This window comes from Ammospiza nelsoni, chromosome 4 (assembly GCF_027579445.1).
Source record: "Ammospiza nelsoni isolate bAmmNel1 chromosome 4, bAmmNel1.pri, whole genome shotgun sequence".
Lineage (NCBI taxonomy): Eukaryota > Metazoa > Chordata > Aves > Passeriformes > Passerellidae > Ammospiza > Ammospiza nelsoni.
Genome location: NC_080636.1, coordinates 54,736,724 through 54,750,432, shown reverse-complemented (window position 1 = coordinate 54,750,432; position 13,709 = coordinate 54,736,724). Strand labels below are relative to the sequence as shown.

At 44.3% G+C, this 13,709-nt stretch overlaps 1 protein-coding gene across 4 annotated transcripts; it reads left to right on the top strand.

The window, feature by feature from the left end:
- Positions 1-879: 879 nt before the first annotated feature.
- On the top strand, positions 880-6,957 carry LSM6 (LSM6 homolog, U6 small nuclear RNA and mRNA degradation associated). 4 transcript variants are annotated; one of them, XM_059470765.1, is made up of 4 exons: positions 880-921; positions 1,976-2,088; positions 5,061-5,174; positions 6,690-6,957. In XM_059470765.1, the coding sequence occupies exons 2-4, from the start codon at positions 1,995-1,997 to the stop codon at positions 6,722-6,724; spliced, it is 243 nt and encodes an 80-aa protein (XP_059326748.1). In that variant the 5' UTR covers positions 880-921; positions 1,976-1,994; the 3' UTR covers positions 6,725-6,957. The 4 variants fall into 4 exon arrangements, with proteins under 4 accessions (XP_059326748.1, XP_059326750.1, XP_059326749.1 ...); XM_059470767.1 differs by having other exon boundaries at positions 894-967; XM_059470766.1 differs by lacking the exon at positions 880-921 and adding an exon at positions 1,025-1,105.
- The last annotated feature ends 6,752 nt before the right edge of the window (positions 6,958-13,709 follow it).

Below are 13,709 nucleotides of genomic sequence, written 5' to 3'. Positions count from 1 at the left end.
AACCCCAACAAAACAAAACAGCCCAGAAGCTTTCACAGATGATTAACTCGTCACAGTACTAAATCCTAAAATAAAAAAAAGAAAGAAAGAAAAAAGGAAGTATTTTCCAAACATCAGGAGACAGCTGGGGGAAAGGAAGAAAAAGGAAAACCAAGTGAGATGATAAAGAAGTAGAAGAGTAGAAGGTGAGTTCAGTTTCCTCTTGTGCCAAGTTATTCCCAGGTGACTTAAAAAAAAAACCTCTTTTGTTTCTATGTTAACTGATTCCTCTGTGAAATGACCTTCAGCACTTCCCTGTCTAGTCCTGGACAGGGTGCCTGTGAGGTGCTCACCGCGTCTCTGACAGGGACAAGATCACTTGGGAATTAACAGGGTCTCATTGGAGTAAATACAATAGTGAGTACCGTACTGGACATTGGGAAGAATTCCATCACAGAAAGGGTGATTGGACACTGGAATGGGCTGCTCAGGGCGGTGGTGGAGCCACCATCCCTGGAGGTGTTTAAGGAAAGCCAGGATGCGGCCCTCGGTCTGGCTGACAGTTCGGTAATAGGCTGGACTCGCTGATCTCTGAGGCCTTTCCCAACTTAACCGACCCTGTGGGGTTTGTTTCCCCACAAAATACCCTGTAAGATTTTTTCCACAAGACATCCTGTAAGATTCCTCTCCCATGGGATGTTATTTTGCGCGGAATCCCACCAAGCCACAAAAAACCCGCGCACCTCCGCGAAGGGCCGGGGGTCGTGAAGCGCCCAACCCCAGCGAGGCCCCGGGCAGGAGGGGGCGCGCCCTCAGCCGCGGGCCTGCCTCGCGTTCGGGCGCCGCGCGGGCTGTCCCGCCCGGCCGCCGTAGCGGGGCGGGGCAGCTGCGGGCGGGGAGCGGCGGGCAGGGCGCGGGAAGCGCCGGGAGCGGCGGCGGGCGGTGAGTGCGGGGCCGGCCCGGGAATTGCCGGGAGCGGCGGCGGGCGGTGAGTGCGGGGCCGGCCCGGGAATTGCCGGGAGAGGCGGCGGGCGGTGAGTGCGGGGCCGGCCCGGGAATTGCCGGGAGCGGCGGCGGGCGGGGAGTGCGGGGCCGGCCCGGGAATTGCCGGGAGCGGCGGCGGGCGGGGAGTGCAGGGCCGGCCCGGGGCCGTGCGGGGCTCCCCGGGCTGCGCTGTCACGGAGCTGCGCGGGTTTTTCATGGCTTCCCGTGTGTGCTCCGGCAAGGGGACGCAGCCGCGGGGCCCGGGCATCGCTGGCGGCGGTGGGTGTTGATGGGCGAACAGTGAGGATCCCTGGATTCGCGGCTGCAATCGCCCCTTGCGATTTGCCCCGGGAAGCAGAGGAATGCAGTCGGCAGCGTGCGGGGGTTTTCTGCCTTTGCTCACAACGCCGAACAAAGCGATGTTGGAGCAGAAGTCAAGCGAGAACTGAGAGGGGTCTTGCACCAAACTGGGTGCGCCTGCTGCCTTTTTAATCACAGCATCTTTCCCCTGTCATTTAATCACGAGCCTTAACTTAGTCTGTTTTATTATCTGAAGGCATGCTTTTGTATTTATGCTTTTCTTCTGTTTGTGTCTGTTCTCGCACAGACTTCCGGGTATAGAGCATGGATGGGCTGCCCCCTCCACCCCTAAAGACACGAAACACCTATTTAGGCTTAGCCCTCTAAAAGAATTTTAGCAAAAGGTTTTAGGGATGATAAGGCCTTTGGCACTGTTGGAAATTTAAAAGATTTACAGTGTGGCAAACAAGGATTCTGAGTCATGCTTTCACAAGTAATAAAAATGCCAAAGGGAAGGTTGAGTGCAATAGCTTTAGGAGCTCTGTCTCCCCACCTCAACCCTTAAAGTTTTGCTTTCATCTCAGTATTTTTCATCTTCAGTATTTTCTCCTACTGAAAGTATTACAAATCAGGGGTCTGCCTGTGTGTACAGAGTATTTAAAATAATGTGGAAGCACGTCTCTTATCCTAATGTTTTCTCTTCCCTTCTCAGCTTGCCAGAGAAGATCAAGATGAGTCTACGGAAGCAAACCCCTAGTGACTTCCTAAAACAAATCATTGGAAGGCCAGTTGTTGTAAAATTAAATTCTGGAGTTGATTATCGAGGTAAGTTCCCCATCTGTCTCTCACAGTGAGTAAAGTAATTCATTGAGGAGGCTGGAATAGATGCATGGAATAGAAAAGAAAAACAGTGTGATCCAGAACAATGGAGTGTGAGAACAGAGACAGTAAAAATAGAAAATCAACCCTGGAGAAAGTGATAAGGAGGGGTAACAACAGGGGATTTAGAAATTAAAATTACTGATCTAAATCATTAGTGACCTTCGTCACAGGTGATTAACTGGATGATTCTGAGTTTCTAAACTGATGCTTGGAAAGATTGTCTGGAATTACAACTCCTGAAACGGCCAGAAACACCCCTTGTTGGAACTAGATTTTTCTTCAGCTTTTTGTTCTCTATTTAGGTAATACAGATCTTGATCCAGGAAAGCTTCAGACTAAACTCTGCTGTCATTCATAATAGAATTCTTACATGATGAAAAACATTCTTGACATTCTTAGTTAAACAACTGCCTAGATCTGTGTTGGGTCAAGGCTCACAGAGATACAGGAAAAAGTTTAGTGTAGCTTTTGCCAAGTCTATCAGCATACCTTCATGTATATAGGATTATAGATTTTTTAAAACTAGTAAATTAAACTCCTCTGTGCAGTGAAATGTCCTGGTCCTGCTCCAATTAGGATAACAGTATCAACCTGACCAATTTTTGTAGCAGTATCCAAATTCAGTCAAAACTAATCTCTGCAGTGCTCAGAAATTTTATTCTGTAATGACTTAAACATTATGGTTCTGCAACAGACCCCTTCTTCAGAGAGGTTTACTTCAAGTGGCTTAGCTTGGCGCTTGTGGGAGGAGACTTGTTTGTGCTGTGACAAGGAATCTTTTTGCTAGGACAGTTTTAAATTGTTCACTGACAGAGCCAGCAGTGGCTTCTTACTCCTTCCTGTTTCCCTGCAGTGTCACTCAGCTGACAAAATTTGCAGTCTCTCATTTGAGAACCACATTGTCTGACCACTTCAGATGGCGTTGGGGGCTTAAGAGGTTTGCTGCCTCTCTGTAAATTCTTCAGTGCAGGAGAATGTAGAGAGAACTCATTTAAGTCACTTAAAGCAAGTCCTCATTTACCTGAGGGTACACACAAGGCAGGGCCAAACCAGATTTGGGTTCCTGTTTTCATTGAGACCATTGCTACCTCTCCCTTGGTAAGATCCATTTGTAAATGCTGTAGATGAACTTACCTCTCAGCAGAGCTAGTGTAACTTGCCTACAGTCTGACACCACATTAATTGAACAAGAATTCCCTAAATACCCTTATTTGTCACTGGATTTTCCCCCCTTCCCTTCCTTATTTCCCTGCACTCTTGTGACAGAAAATCCGTGTAGTGTTTTTGTTTGAAAAATATGCACTTAGTTTGTTTTCTGCAAAAATGTGACCAACATTTGTAAAAGCCAAATATTTCCAAAACAGCATCTCAGGCTGTTGTTGCAGATTTGCCCAGATTCTCCCCCAGGCTGTGCTGCTGATGTTTTTGTTGCCTCCACACCAGCACCAATGTAGCCTCATGCAGGTGCTGATGTGTGACTGAACTGTCTTCAGCCACTGCCAAGTGCTGCAGGTGTCCAAGTCAGGAAGCCCTGGGAAATTATCAGGGGTACATTAATGTATGGATTCTGTGTGTAAATATGGATATGTACATTAAAGCATCTCTACATACAGATAAAACAGAAAATTGCTAGCCAGGATGGGCAGTGATAATAGTTGATGCCATTAGTGGTGTAAGAGTAAGCACAAAGAAAAGTAGGAAGAGAATGAAACAACTGCACTCCATGAATGCACTCTAGGAGCAAAAGAGTTTGAAAATACTGCATTTATGGCCTACAGAGTTGTATGTAGCTCAGGTAAATCTACATGGTCCAGTTTTAATTTTGTACAAACATATTTTTTTTTCTGTTCCTGTGTGGATACCTCAGGACTATTAGAGTGGAAAAGAATCTAGACTTTTGTTTGGGTCTTTTTGGGGCATTTAGTGGCACTTTGTGACTAGTTTTTCCTATGTCTGTGGAGACAGAGAAGAGAAACAGGAAGGAAAATAAAAACCTTTAAGCCATGACAAGTTGCAGAAGAAGTTGAATCCTGATTATTAACTAGAAGATCCTGCAGTGACATTTCTGAAAAATGAGAATGTGTCCTGAGTTTTCTCCCTCTTCCTAATTACAGCTAATATATTTCTAATATAATAAGTTATTATAGTAGCTAATAAGTTATTTAAGTAGTATTGTCTGTGCAAGGATAAAGTCAGGAAAACCCACAAGCAAGAGGAAGATAAAGCAACTTGTAAAAAGCTGTATTACCTCTGTGCTGTATTACACTAAAATGTGTATATTCCTGATCCAAAAAAAGTCATCTGATATTGCAAATGAAAGATTTTTTCTTTAATTGCATTATCAAAACAGTGTAATTTTATTTTTGTGGGAAGATTTCAGTGGCCTTTGTTGAAAAATGTGTAGAGTTTTGTTGATATCAAAACAGAGACTTGCAGACAGTGTTCTCCTAGCTCTGTAAGCATGAAGACAAATATGTGTAGGCTGTCCTGTATTAAAAGGGTTGTTTTTCAGCTGTATCCTTCACAAGTTTTGTGACAACTCAGTTTACATAGCATTGTCCTTAGGTTATCCAGTTGCACTTAATGCCCCAGGTATTTTTGGTGTGTGCTTAAAACACAAGTGAGAAGGGACAGCTTAAGCTTTCAATATGGAAATTGTCCATCTTTTGAAATAATGCCTTAACTTTTTGTTTTTATTCCCACAACTCTTACACCAACTGATACCATTGCTACCAGAGTGGTTGGGATTCCTTTGTCCAGCTGAATTCTTTGAAGACATCTGTCCATACTTGGGTTTTTAGTTTGTTATAAGGATACAGGGTGGGCTTTTTTCCTGTGCTATTCAAGCACAGTGCATTTTTGTTATTTTAAAATAAGTTCAAGCTGATTCTCTTTTAAACTGCCACTGTTTTCAGGTGTCCTGGCTTGCCTGGATGGATATATGAACATAGCTCTGGAGCAGACTGAGGAATATGTAAATGGACAGTTAAAGAACAAATATGGAGATGCATTTATCCGAGGAAATAATGGTAATTCCTGCTCCTTCTCTTACTGCACATGAGAAAATTGTGGTTTGATATTCTGAATTTGAGGGGTGGCTGAGGTGTAAATAAGCTGTCTGTAAGCCTAAAACTAATATTCTTTCTTGGAAATCTTTACAGTATTTGCCTTTTACAGTTCCACTTTCTAGGGTCTGTGCTTTTCTGCATTCCTGTGGTCCTTTTTTCCTCTGGATTTGAAGCTCATTTAGAGAAGCATGCTCTTTTCTAGCCTTATTGGAGCTTATTTTCTCCTGTTTGACAGGCTTACTCTCTTGTACTTACTGCTTGCTTAGATGGCCTCTGCACCATAAGAGTTTGTGTTTTTAGGCAAGCTACTGCATAAATTTATGCTACAGTGCAGATATTACAGTGACACAAATATTTTCTGGTGAAGCAGTTTTCCAGGACTGAATGAATGCTTATCCTTAGTCCTGGAGGCTATTTTCATCTTTTGAGTAAAGATTTTACCACTAACCAAAAAAAACCACTCATGCTTTAATATTGAGCCTTTGAATATCCAAGTGCAGTAGGTGGATTTTAGTGCACTTCAAGGACAATCCCAGGCTCCTGAAATGACTCTCTGGTATCAGGCTGTAATAGCAGGACATGCCAGGGAGAAGAGTATCTAAAAATAGAAAAGGTTCACAAGCTGGAAGTGAAGAGACTTGTAGAGGAGGTGAATGAAGCAGTGTGACCAACTTGCTTGTGAAGAAAATGGAAATCAGCAAGGAGGGAAGGAATAAAAAGACACAAGGACCAAACCCCACGTTAGAAAAAGAGTCAGAGAATGTGGCAGCAGTGTAAAAGAGCATTTTGGGTGGAGAAATAATCCTTGAAACGAGACCAACCCTTGTTTCTTGCCTGGCATTTGGACTATTATGCTAAGGCCTGGAGTGACATTTCAGCTGGATAATCAATTAAGGAAATAATCTGTTAGGAAAGCTAAAACAAGGGGATGAGAGGCACAAGGCTCAAGAACAGGCTGAACAGAGAACTAAAGACGTGTGGCAGGTTTAGGAGCACAGTATCATTTTATGCTGTGACTGGATCTGTTCTGGGGATATCATCAGCCAAGCAGGAGGAAGATGTCTCTTCCTTCATAACTAATCATTAGCTTTGCCTTAAGTGCTTGGGATTTCCAGCTCTTATTGAAAGATCACAGCATTAGTGTCTGACACCTGTAATTCTGCTGCTGAGGAGCTCTCATGCTCCCCTCAGCAATACTGCAGGGCACTGCCTTTGTTCCTGCTCTGTTCAGCTACAGCTGCTGGAGCATAGTTGGGCTATGAATGAAATAAATACTGAACCAAAGTAATACATAATGTTTAGAGCTAATGGCATTTTTTGAAACTTGGACTTAAAGGTTGCCTGGCTTTGTTCATCCTGAATGGGATCTCTTACAGTGTCAATTTATATGCCATGGAAATAAGATGTTTTAAATAAAAAGGCTTCTGCATGTCATTTACCAGGGCCCTCTTCTGTGTGCCACTTTCTCTTTTTCAGTGTTGTACATAAGCACCCAGAAGAGGAGGATGTGAAGATGGCAGAAGGAGGCTGGTTTTTTGTACTTGTGAGCCTCTTTGAAGTGATGAGCCCTATTTGATTTGTAGTTCAAAATCCACAGGTGAAATACACAAGTATTTAAGCATTTTTTTAAATAAATGTAAATGTGAGTGTAAACTGCCTGAATGCTTTTGTTTCAAAGCATTGCTTTGTTCCATTGTACAAAAGAAAAATAAAAAGGAAGCTTGTAATAGTGCTGCAAGACTAATTTGAAGCAACAGCTCATTTAATTATGCTAACAGTTACAAAGGTACTGATTGAAAGGTAAGCAGGCATGGATTAATTGCAACTCAGAGCTCTGTATTAATGGCAGAACAATACTTTAACTGATTGTGGGAAGGGAAATGCTAACAGTGTTGTGACAATGACCTGTCCCTTTTGGAAAACACAGGGTCAGCTTTAAATGCCAGGCTAGTAAGAGTCATCAGCTAAAAAGTTCAGCTGTCCAAAAAATCTTGAATTGTGGATTGAATCAAGGGATGTAACAGTGACACTTCAACAGTTAGGGGTGGGGAAAGAATTGAATCAAATGGAAGAAAAGCCTTAAGGGTGAAAAGGAAGCTCTGTGCCAGCTGAGGAAGTCAGTCAGAGGTGAAGAGCTCTCAGTTGGTGTGTCAGTGCAGCCTAGTAGCTACTTCACCTCCTGCCTGGGGACCCCCCCACCCTTCCTGTGCTCGGGGTGACCTTTTCTTGTGCTTCTCTACCAAACACAATGGACTTCTTCAGTAAAAAGCAATTTTAACTAATACCTAAATCTACTCCTGAAAATGCACTAGGAATCTGAAAGCTTTTATAAACATGCCACATGTGTCCTCTCCAGCCAGTTCCTTCTCCCATCCATTCCCTCCACAACCTGGTACCATCTCTGTATTCCCTTTGTCTGGCCAGGAATGAGAAGTGCATTAGAGTATGGGGTGTGCATTAGGGAGGGGGAGCCTCCGAGCTGACGGCAGAGAGGGAACTTGTTTGTGTGTATTTTGCAACAATGTTCGTAGATAATCAAAGCATGGTGAATAAAAGCAGCTCAATTTTACATGGATACTTATTGCAATTTATAAATGTATCTTCTCCTTTTACATGCAGTTAGCCAAGAAGAAACCCAAACCAACTCTGAAAATTCAGATACTCCTTCACCTGAGTGTTCCTGCACTTAACATCACACACTCAGAATGTTTTCTTGTTCTTCATGATGAAGTTATAAGTTAGGGTAATGTACCTCTTGGTGAGGTCATTGAGCCAACTTTTTACAGGAGCTTCCTGAAGCCTGGCTTTATTCTTGGGACAGTTTATAATGCCTCCAGGAACAAAAATACTTTAGTTGTGGATGGATTAACACAAGACAACTGTGAGAATATAGCATTGTCCCATTCTTCCCAAGTAGCTGTGATGCAAGCAGGAAATAGTAGCATTCCAGTTATCAAAGGGAGAGAATGAGAACTGCAAATTTTAATTCTACGGGTTTTCAAGATGAAGAAATAATTCTAAATTATTTTGCAATCAGTAGTTAACCTTTCCACATTAAGCACTTCAGAAGCCATGATAGAACACACAAATATAGTTGCTACTGTACAATATGCTTCAATAATTTATAATTTTCTGACAAGGGTTGAAAAAGGTCCAGGATATAAGAGAAATCACCAACTTGCTCTTCTGTAAGTGACTTTTTTAAAAATGAAGATGTACCTCCAAGTGGGGCATGCAATTTTTCATTTGCCTTGTCATCTCTATGTAGCTGGCAGGTGACTGTCTGCTTTCAGTCCTGGAGACTGTCTAGATTTTGTTGTTTGGTTTTTTGTTTTAATATAGGACTAATTTTTTTCCCTCTCCACCTTTCTTTCCCCCTCCACACACCTACCCACGTATAGCAACACATTTTGCAGAATTTGATTTAACGTCAAGGGTTTGCATTGTTAACTTTTTGACTGGTTTAGTTTCTACAAGTCTAGTTATGGAACATTTTTCAGTTGTAATCTGCTACTCCTGGTGGTCTAATCACATACTAAACACACTTTATAAATATAAATACAATGTAATTTACATGCCAAGGGGTTTTTTAATGTATTCTAGGTCATGAAGTCATCATTACTATGTGAGGTAGACAGGAAGAGTTGCATTTAAGGTCAGCTGTTGTAATTCAAATTTAAATTTCAAAAGTAGCAAAAGAAATGAAGCATTTACTTCCTACAATCACTGACTTCCAGTTTTACAAATTCTTAATGTGACATCACTTACCATGTTCTGATGCTCTTGCCTCAATACCTGTGTATAAAAAAGTTTCACTTTGGGATCAAGCTCATTGAGATCAGAACTGACCATGAAACATTAACACCTGCAAGTATTTGTCCATTACTCTACTTAGAAAAATGTACCCAAAATTAAGTAATCCAAAACTAACAAAAATTACTGAATTTCAAAGGCTGAAGCTGCACTCATGTTCATAGTCAGAACTTTTATGCAATGAGATCACACTGTGAAACCATGGCCATTCAACCACTGCCCCCACCCTCAGTGACACATTCAGTTCACAGACACTGTGCAGAGCAGTAATTGTAAATTTGCTGTACACCCACATCCAGCACAAGTTTCTTGCGCTGGAAAAGCCAAACTGAGGCACATGCCCTTAAACAACAGCCTGGCTGGGAGCAGCAGCACAGCATACCTCGTGGAAACTAGAGAAAAGCCTGGAAGAGGGAGAAGGAGGCAAGCCAGGTCCCTACCAAAGCCTGGAGTGCCCTGGAGTTGCCCTATATAAAGGGAGCAGAGCATGCTAGGAAGGTTTTTTAAAGGTGTATACCCTGATGACTACTCACTTTTAGAATTTGTTTCCACCTGGTTCTTAGTTCGAAGGGAATCTAATGCAAACTATGCTCCACATCATTCACTTGAGTTTTTTCTATCTTTTTTGTGATGTTATGATGACAAAACAGCTACTGAGAGCCCTTCTGGGTATGACTTGGCCACTAGTTCCTCAGGCTTTTTCACAGCTCTGAAAACCAGCTGTGCCCCACAGCTGTGTTGTTCCTGGGAGACAAGAAAGCATGAAAGTGTTTGCAAAGTGACAGCCTTGCAATGTGTGACTGATGGTGCCAGAGCAATGCCTGATCTTTCATATCCCAGCTCACAGCCATGGCCGGCTCCAGCCCTGTGTTGGTTTTGAAAGCAAGCAAGCTTTGCAGTCAGCAGTTTCAAACTCTTGGATTCCTGTGCCAAACTCTTCTCCAAGGCCTGAAATCAGATGGGAGGGGGAATTTCCTGGGCTGCTGTATTGATCCTGAACAAGGGACCCTCAGCCACAGGGTCCCTCTGCCAGGTCACCCAAATGGAGTTCACAGCAGCTGCCACTCAGTGCCACAATCACACCACCTGCCTGGCCTTGCCTTTGTCTAACAGAGGAGCAACAGGAGACGGAGATCATCCTTTAGAACACAAGGTTGGTTTTGTGTGTGGAAATTATAAAATAGCTCAAGTGGCAAAACGGGAGAGCAGCTCTCCATGGATGGTTTGCATCTCCTCTATGCAGCATACTGTGGGGAAATCCATGCAGCCTCTGACTAATGCTGTGTGCATGTGAGGAGTCCAGCATCTGCATTTTACCTGTTGTCTGTATTCCTCATCTTACTCAGTCTTATTAAAGCAATCATTAAGCTATTCATTGCTAGGCCTTACTTCTCTTTCTCTCCCTTCCCTCCCCTCAACCCCTCCTCTAGAGCAGAACAGCTGCTCAGGTTGCAGTAGCTACCAAATAAAATAAAGGGTTATTTTGGTTTCAAGTTGTAAGGGAAAGAGGCTCACAATGTATGTTGCATGCACATGTATGGGTCAGTTTGTTCCCAGAAGTGACATTTTGTTATATATCAAGAGTTCTATCATCATTACAGTGCCAGGATTCCATATTGCCAGAGTTTCCTACCTTCTCAACATGTCTCATAGGCAGCTCCTCTAAGCACTGACTCTTCCTGGTCCTTGCAGCAGCCATCTGACTCCAGATCCCACCAATCCACTCTTTTATAACACTGTTCTTACTGGCTACATGTGTGGCCTGTTAACATCAGGCCTGCTCCTGATCTTTAGTAATTGGTTCAGCTGCAACTCTTTAGGGGGTAAGATTACATTCCATACCACCTTCATTTACCCACACTGTATCCCCTACAACATTTTAGTCACTGTTACACTTCAGTAAGTGACAGAAGAACAGCAAGAAGAGTCAACTGGATGAAAGTGGAAGGACCTGCCAGTACTTTTGCCAACCCTAGTTTTGCCTAACTATCAGAAATATCAGAAAAACATCCTGGTCTCCCCAAACACAGAGGCACAGGCATGCATAGGTCAGCCCCTGAGATGCTGAGTTTGGAGATAGTTCTCCTTTCTCCCTGTGGGACTACCATGGGTTTTTAACCACTCATCTCTCAGCTGGACACTGGTCTTTGTTTTAAAGATTACTTGAAATATTCTTAAATAAGGTGGTGCTGCCAGCTTTGCTGGTTTAATGATCAGTTCCTTGTGATCTGAACTCAGCTGGTGCCACCTTCAAGCTCTCTACTTGATCAACCTGCCCACTCTTCCCTAAGCCCCCTCAAACTTTGTTATAGGACTCAGGTAGCTGCCAGCTGACCAGGAGGAACTTCTAACTCATTAAACCTTTATTATCTTGCAGCAGCAAAGTATTTCCCAAACCTGTTAATGAAGCAACAAGCTTGCTCTGGAGTGTTAGCTCTGAGTTTCTTATGTCCATGCCCAAATTATATACTGATCTCCACTGCACCTGCTCCACATCTGCTGGCCCTGTTGTGTCCTGCTGATGTGGAGATGTAGAAGCAGCCTGCAAGAAGGACAGAGTTTCTGCACCAGAGAACCTGCAATGTTATGGGGTTTATAATCCTTCTGTGCACTTATCAGTGACATTTCAAGTTATATGGTTTATATTCTATCTTTATCAAATCATTACAGAGCATGCACAGTTGTCCTAGTGTTACTTCAAATTCCCAGCTGCGGTCCGTGGGGATTTTTTTTCTAGAAATCCACTACACAAACACTGCTGGGAAAACAATGGGCAGAGTGTAAGTTGTCTTATGTCCCCTTCTCCTGACAGCTTCCTGCTAAGGAAGAGGTTATGACAAGAAGAAGCAAACCTCTCTCCAGTTCCAGCAGTGCCATGTGGTCTGTCAGAGCTGAGCCCGGCTGAGCTCAAGTGACTCCAGCAGGTCACAGCCCTGGCCAGAGGAGGCTGAGGCAATGCTGTCCTGGTGGGTGATGCAACCCAAGGCTCTGAGAGGGCTGTATTTCTTCCTGGAAACATCTGCCTGTCACTTGGCATTTGAATGAGCAGTTGGAAGCTGCTGGTAGGTGCTCCTGTCACGGTAATGACTGTGACAGCTTTTTCCATCTCTGAGGAGGAGATGGTTGTGACATTTGCTTTGACTGTGGCTTTCAAGCCACGGAGTTCCTATGTTTGAGAGCAGGCAGTGAGGGTAAATGCTGTGTAAGGCTGTATTTCAGATCAGCCCAGCAATTAACACTGTCCAGGCAGTGCCATCTGACTGCTGCTGCTGAACCTGTGAACAGCAGCATGCCCTGCCCTGCCCTGCCAGAGGCTGCTGCAGCCTTGGAAGTGAGCATGGACAGTTCAGTCCTGCCCTACATCCTCTGCTGTTACACATGGATTGGATCTGTTTGAGCCTCTTCTCCCCACAGCTCTGCATTGTGCTCCAGGGAACACCAAGCACTGCTGTTTCAGGGTCTGCACTTGGCCGCTTTTCCTTTTTTTCCAGGTGGGAGTCAGTGGAGAAATGGCCCTCCCTGATTTTAGGAATAAGTTAGGAAAAGAAAACCATAAGAGACTAGCTGGTTTCAGGAAAGGATTAGTCATCAATACAGCATAAAGGTATTCTCTTTTGTGTATGAAGGATGGGCAATTAGAGGCTGGAACAGAATCAAGAATGCAAACTTGTCCTTCCTCCCTCTGACCTGTGCTCTACTTCCCCTGAGTAAAGTAAAGAAAACTACAAGATTTACATTATATCTTGAAATTCAGTGATTTTAAGGCGTCTTTCAAATGCAGAGGAGAGCAGGCTGATGAGAGCCCAGTACCACCAGTTTCCTTTCTTTCCAACCAGTTTACCTGCTGAGAGCCGGGCTGTCAGCAGCAGAACCTCAGTGCCAGCCTGGCATTTTGTGTCTCTTCCAAAAGACAGGCTGCAGAGCAGGGCAGGGATGGGAACAGTGCTAATAAGTGAAGCATCTGCAAACTTGCCCCCAGTTTTTGGGGGTTGTCCCAGGCAGAGGTGACCAGGATGCCCCCTCTGGACAGCCTCACACAATGGTCACTTCCCAAGCAGGATCACTGATAAGGCGTGGCAGGAATGAGCCACTGGCAGGGAGCAGGGTGAGCCTGGTGACAGAGGCCAGGTCATCAGAGAGCCCTGATCACCAGAGCATCTGCAGTGACAAGGGACAGGATCAGCTCTGCCACTGACTGCCAGCACAGCTGCAGAAAAGCTCAGGCAAGGAGCAGGGCTGACAGCCTGGACATGAATACAGCTCATGTGCTGGGGGACAGTCACACTTATCACATGTTTGGTCCCCTGTGCCAGCTTCGGGGGATTTGTGGGGTGTTGATGGCGCCTTCTGACAAGGCTGGCACATGGGATGAACCTTCCAAGCCTTTGTAGCAAAATTCTGCTTTTACTGCCAAAATTAATCCCATGTAAGCATGAGAGATGGGGCACACCGCTGGGGGCACATGGAGGGGGCTGATGTGGCTTTGCTTTGCTTCAGCATGGAAGAGGGGATGTGTGTGTGGAGAGGGCAAGGTGAGAAAAAGTCCCATCATCCTGCACCTCTGCAGAGGAGTTTCAGGGTGTCCTACACAAACCCCATGATTTGCTGTGGGTCTCCCCCTCCCTTCCCTGCGAGTTGCCTTTGTTTTCATTGAAGAAACTTGGACATTTGACACACATACAC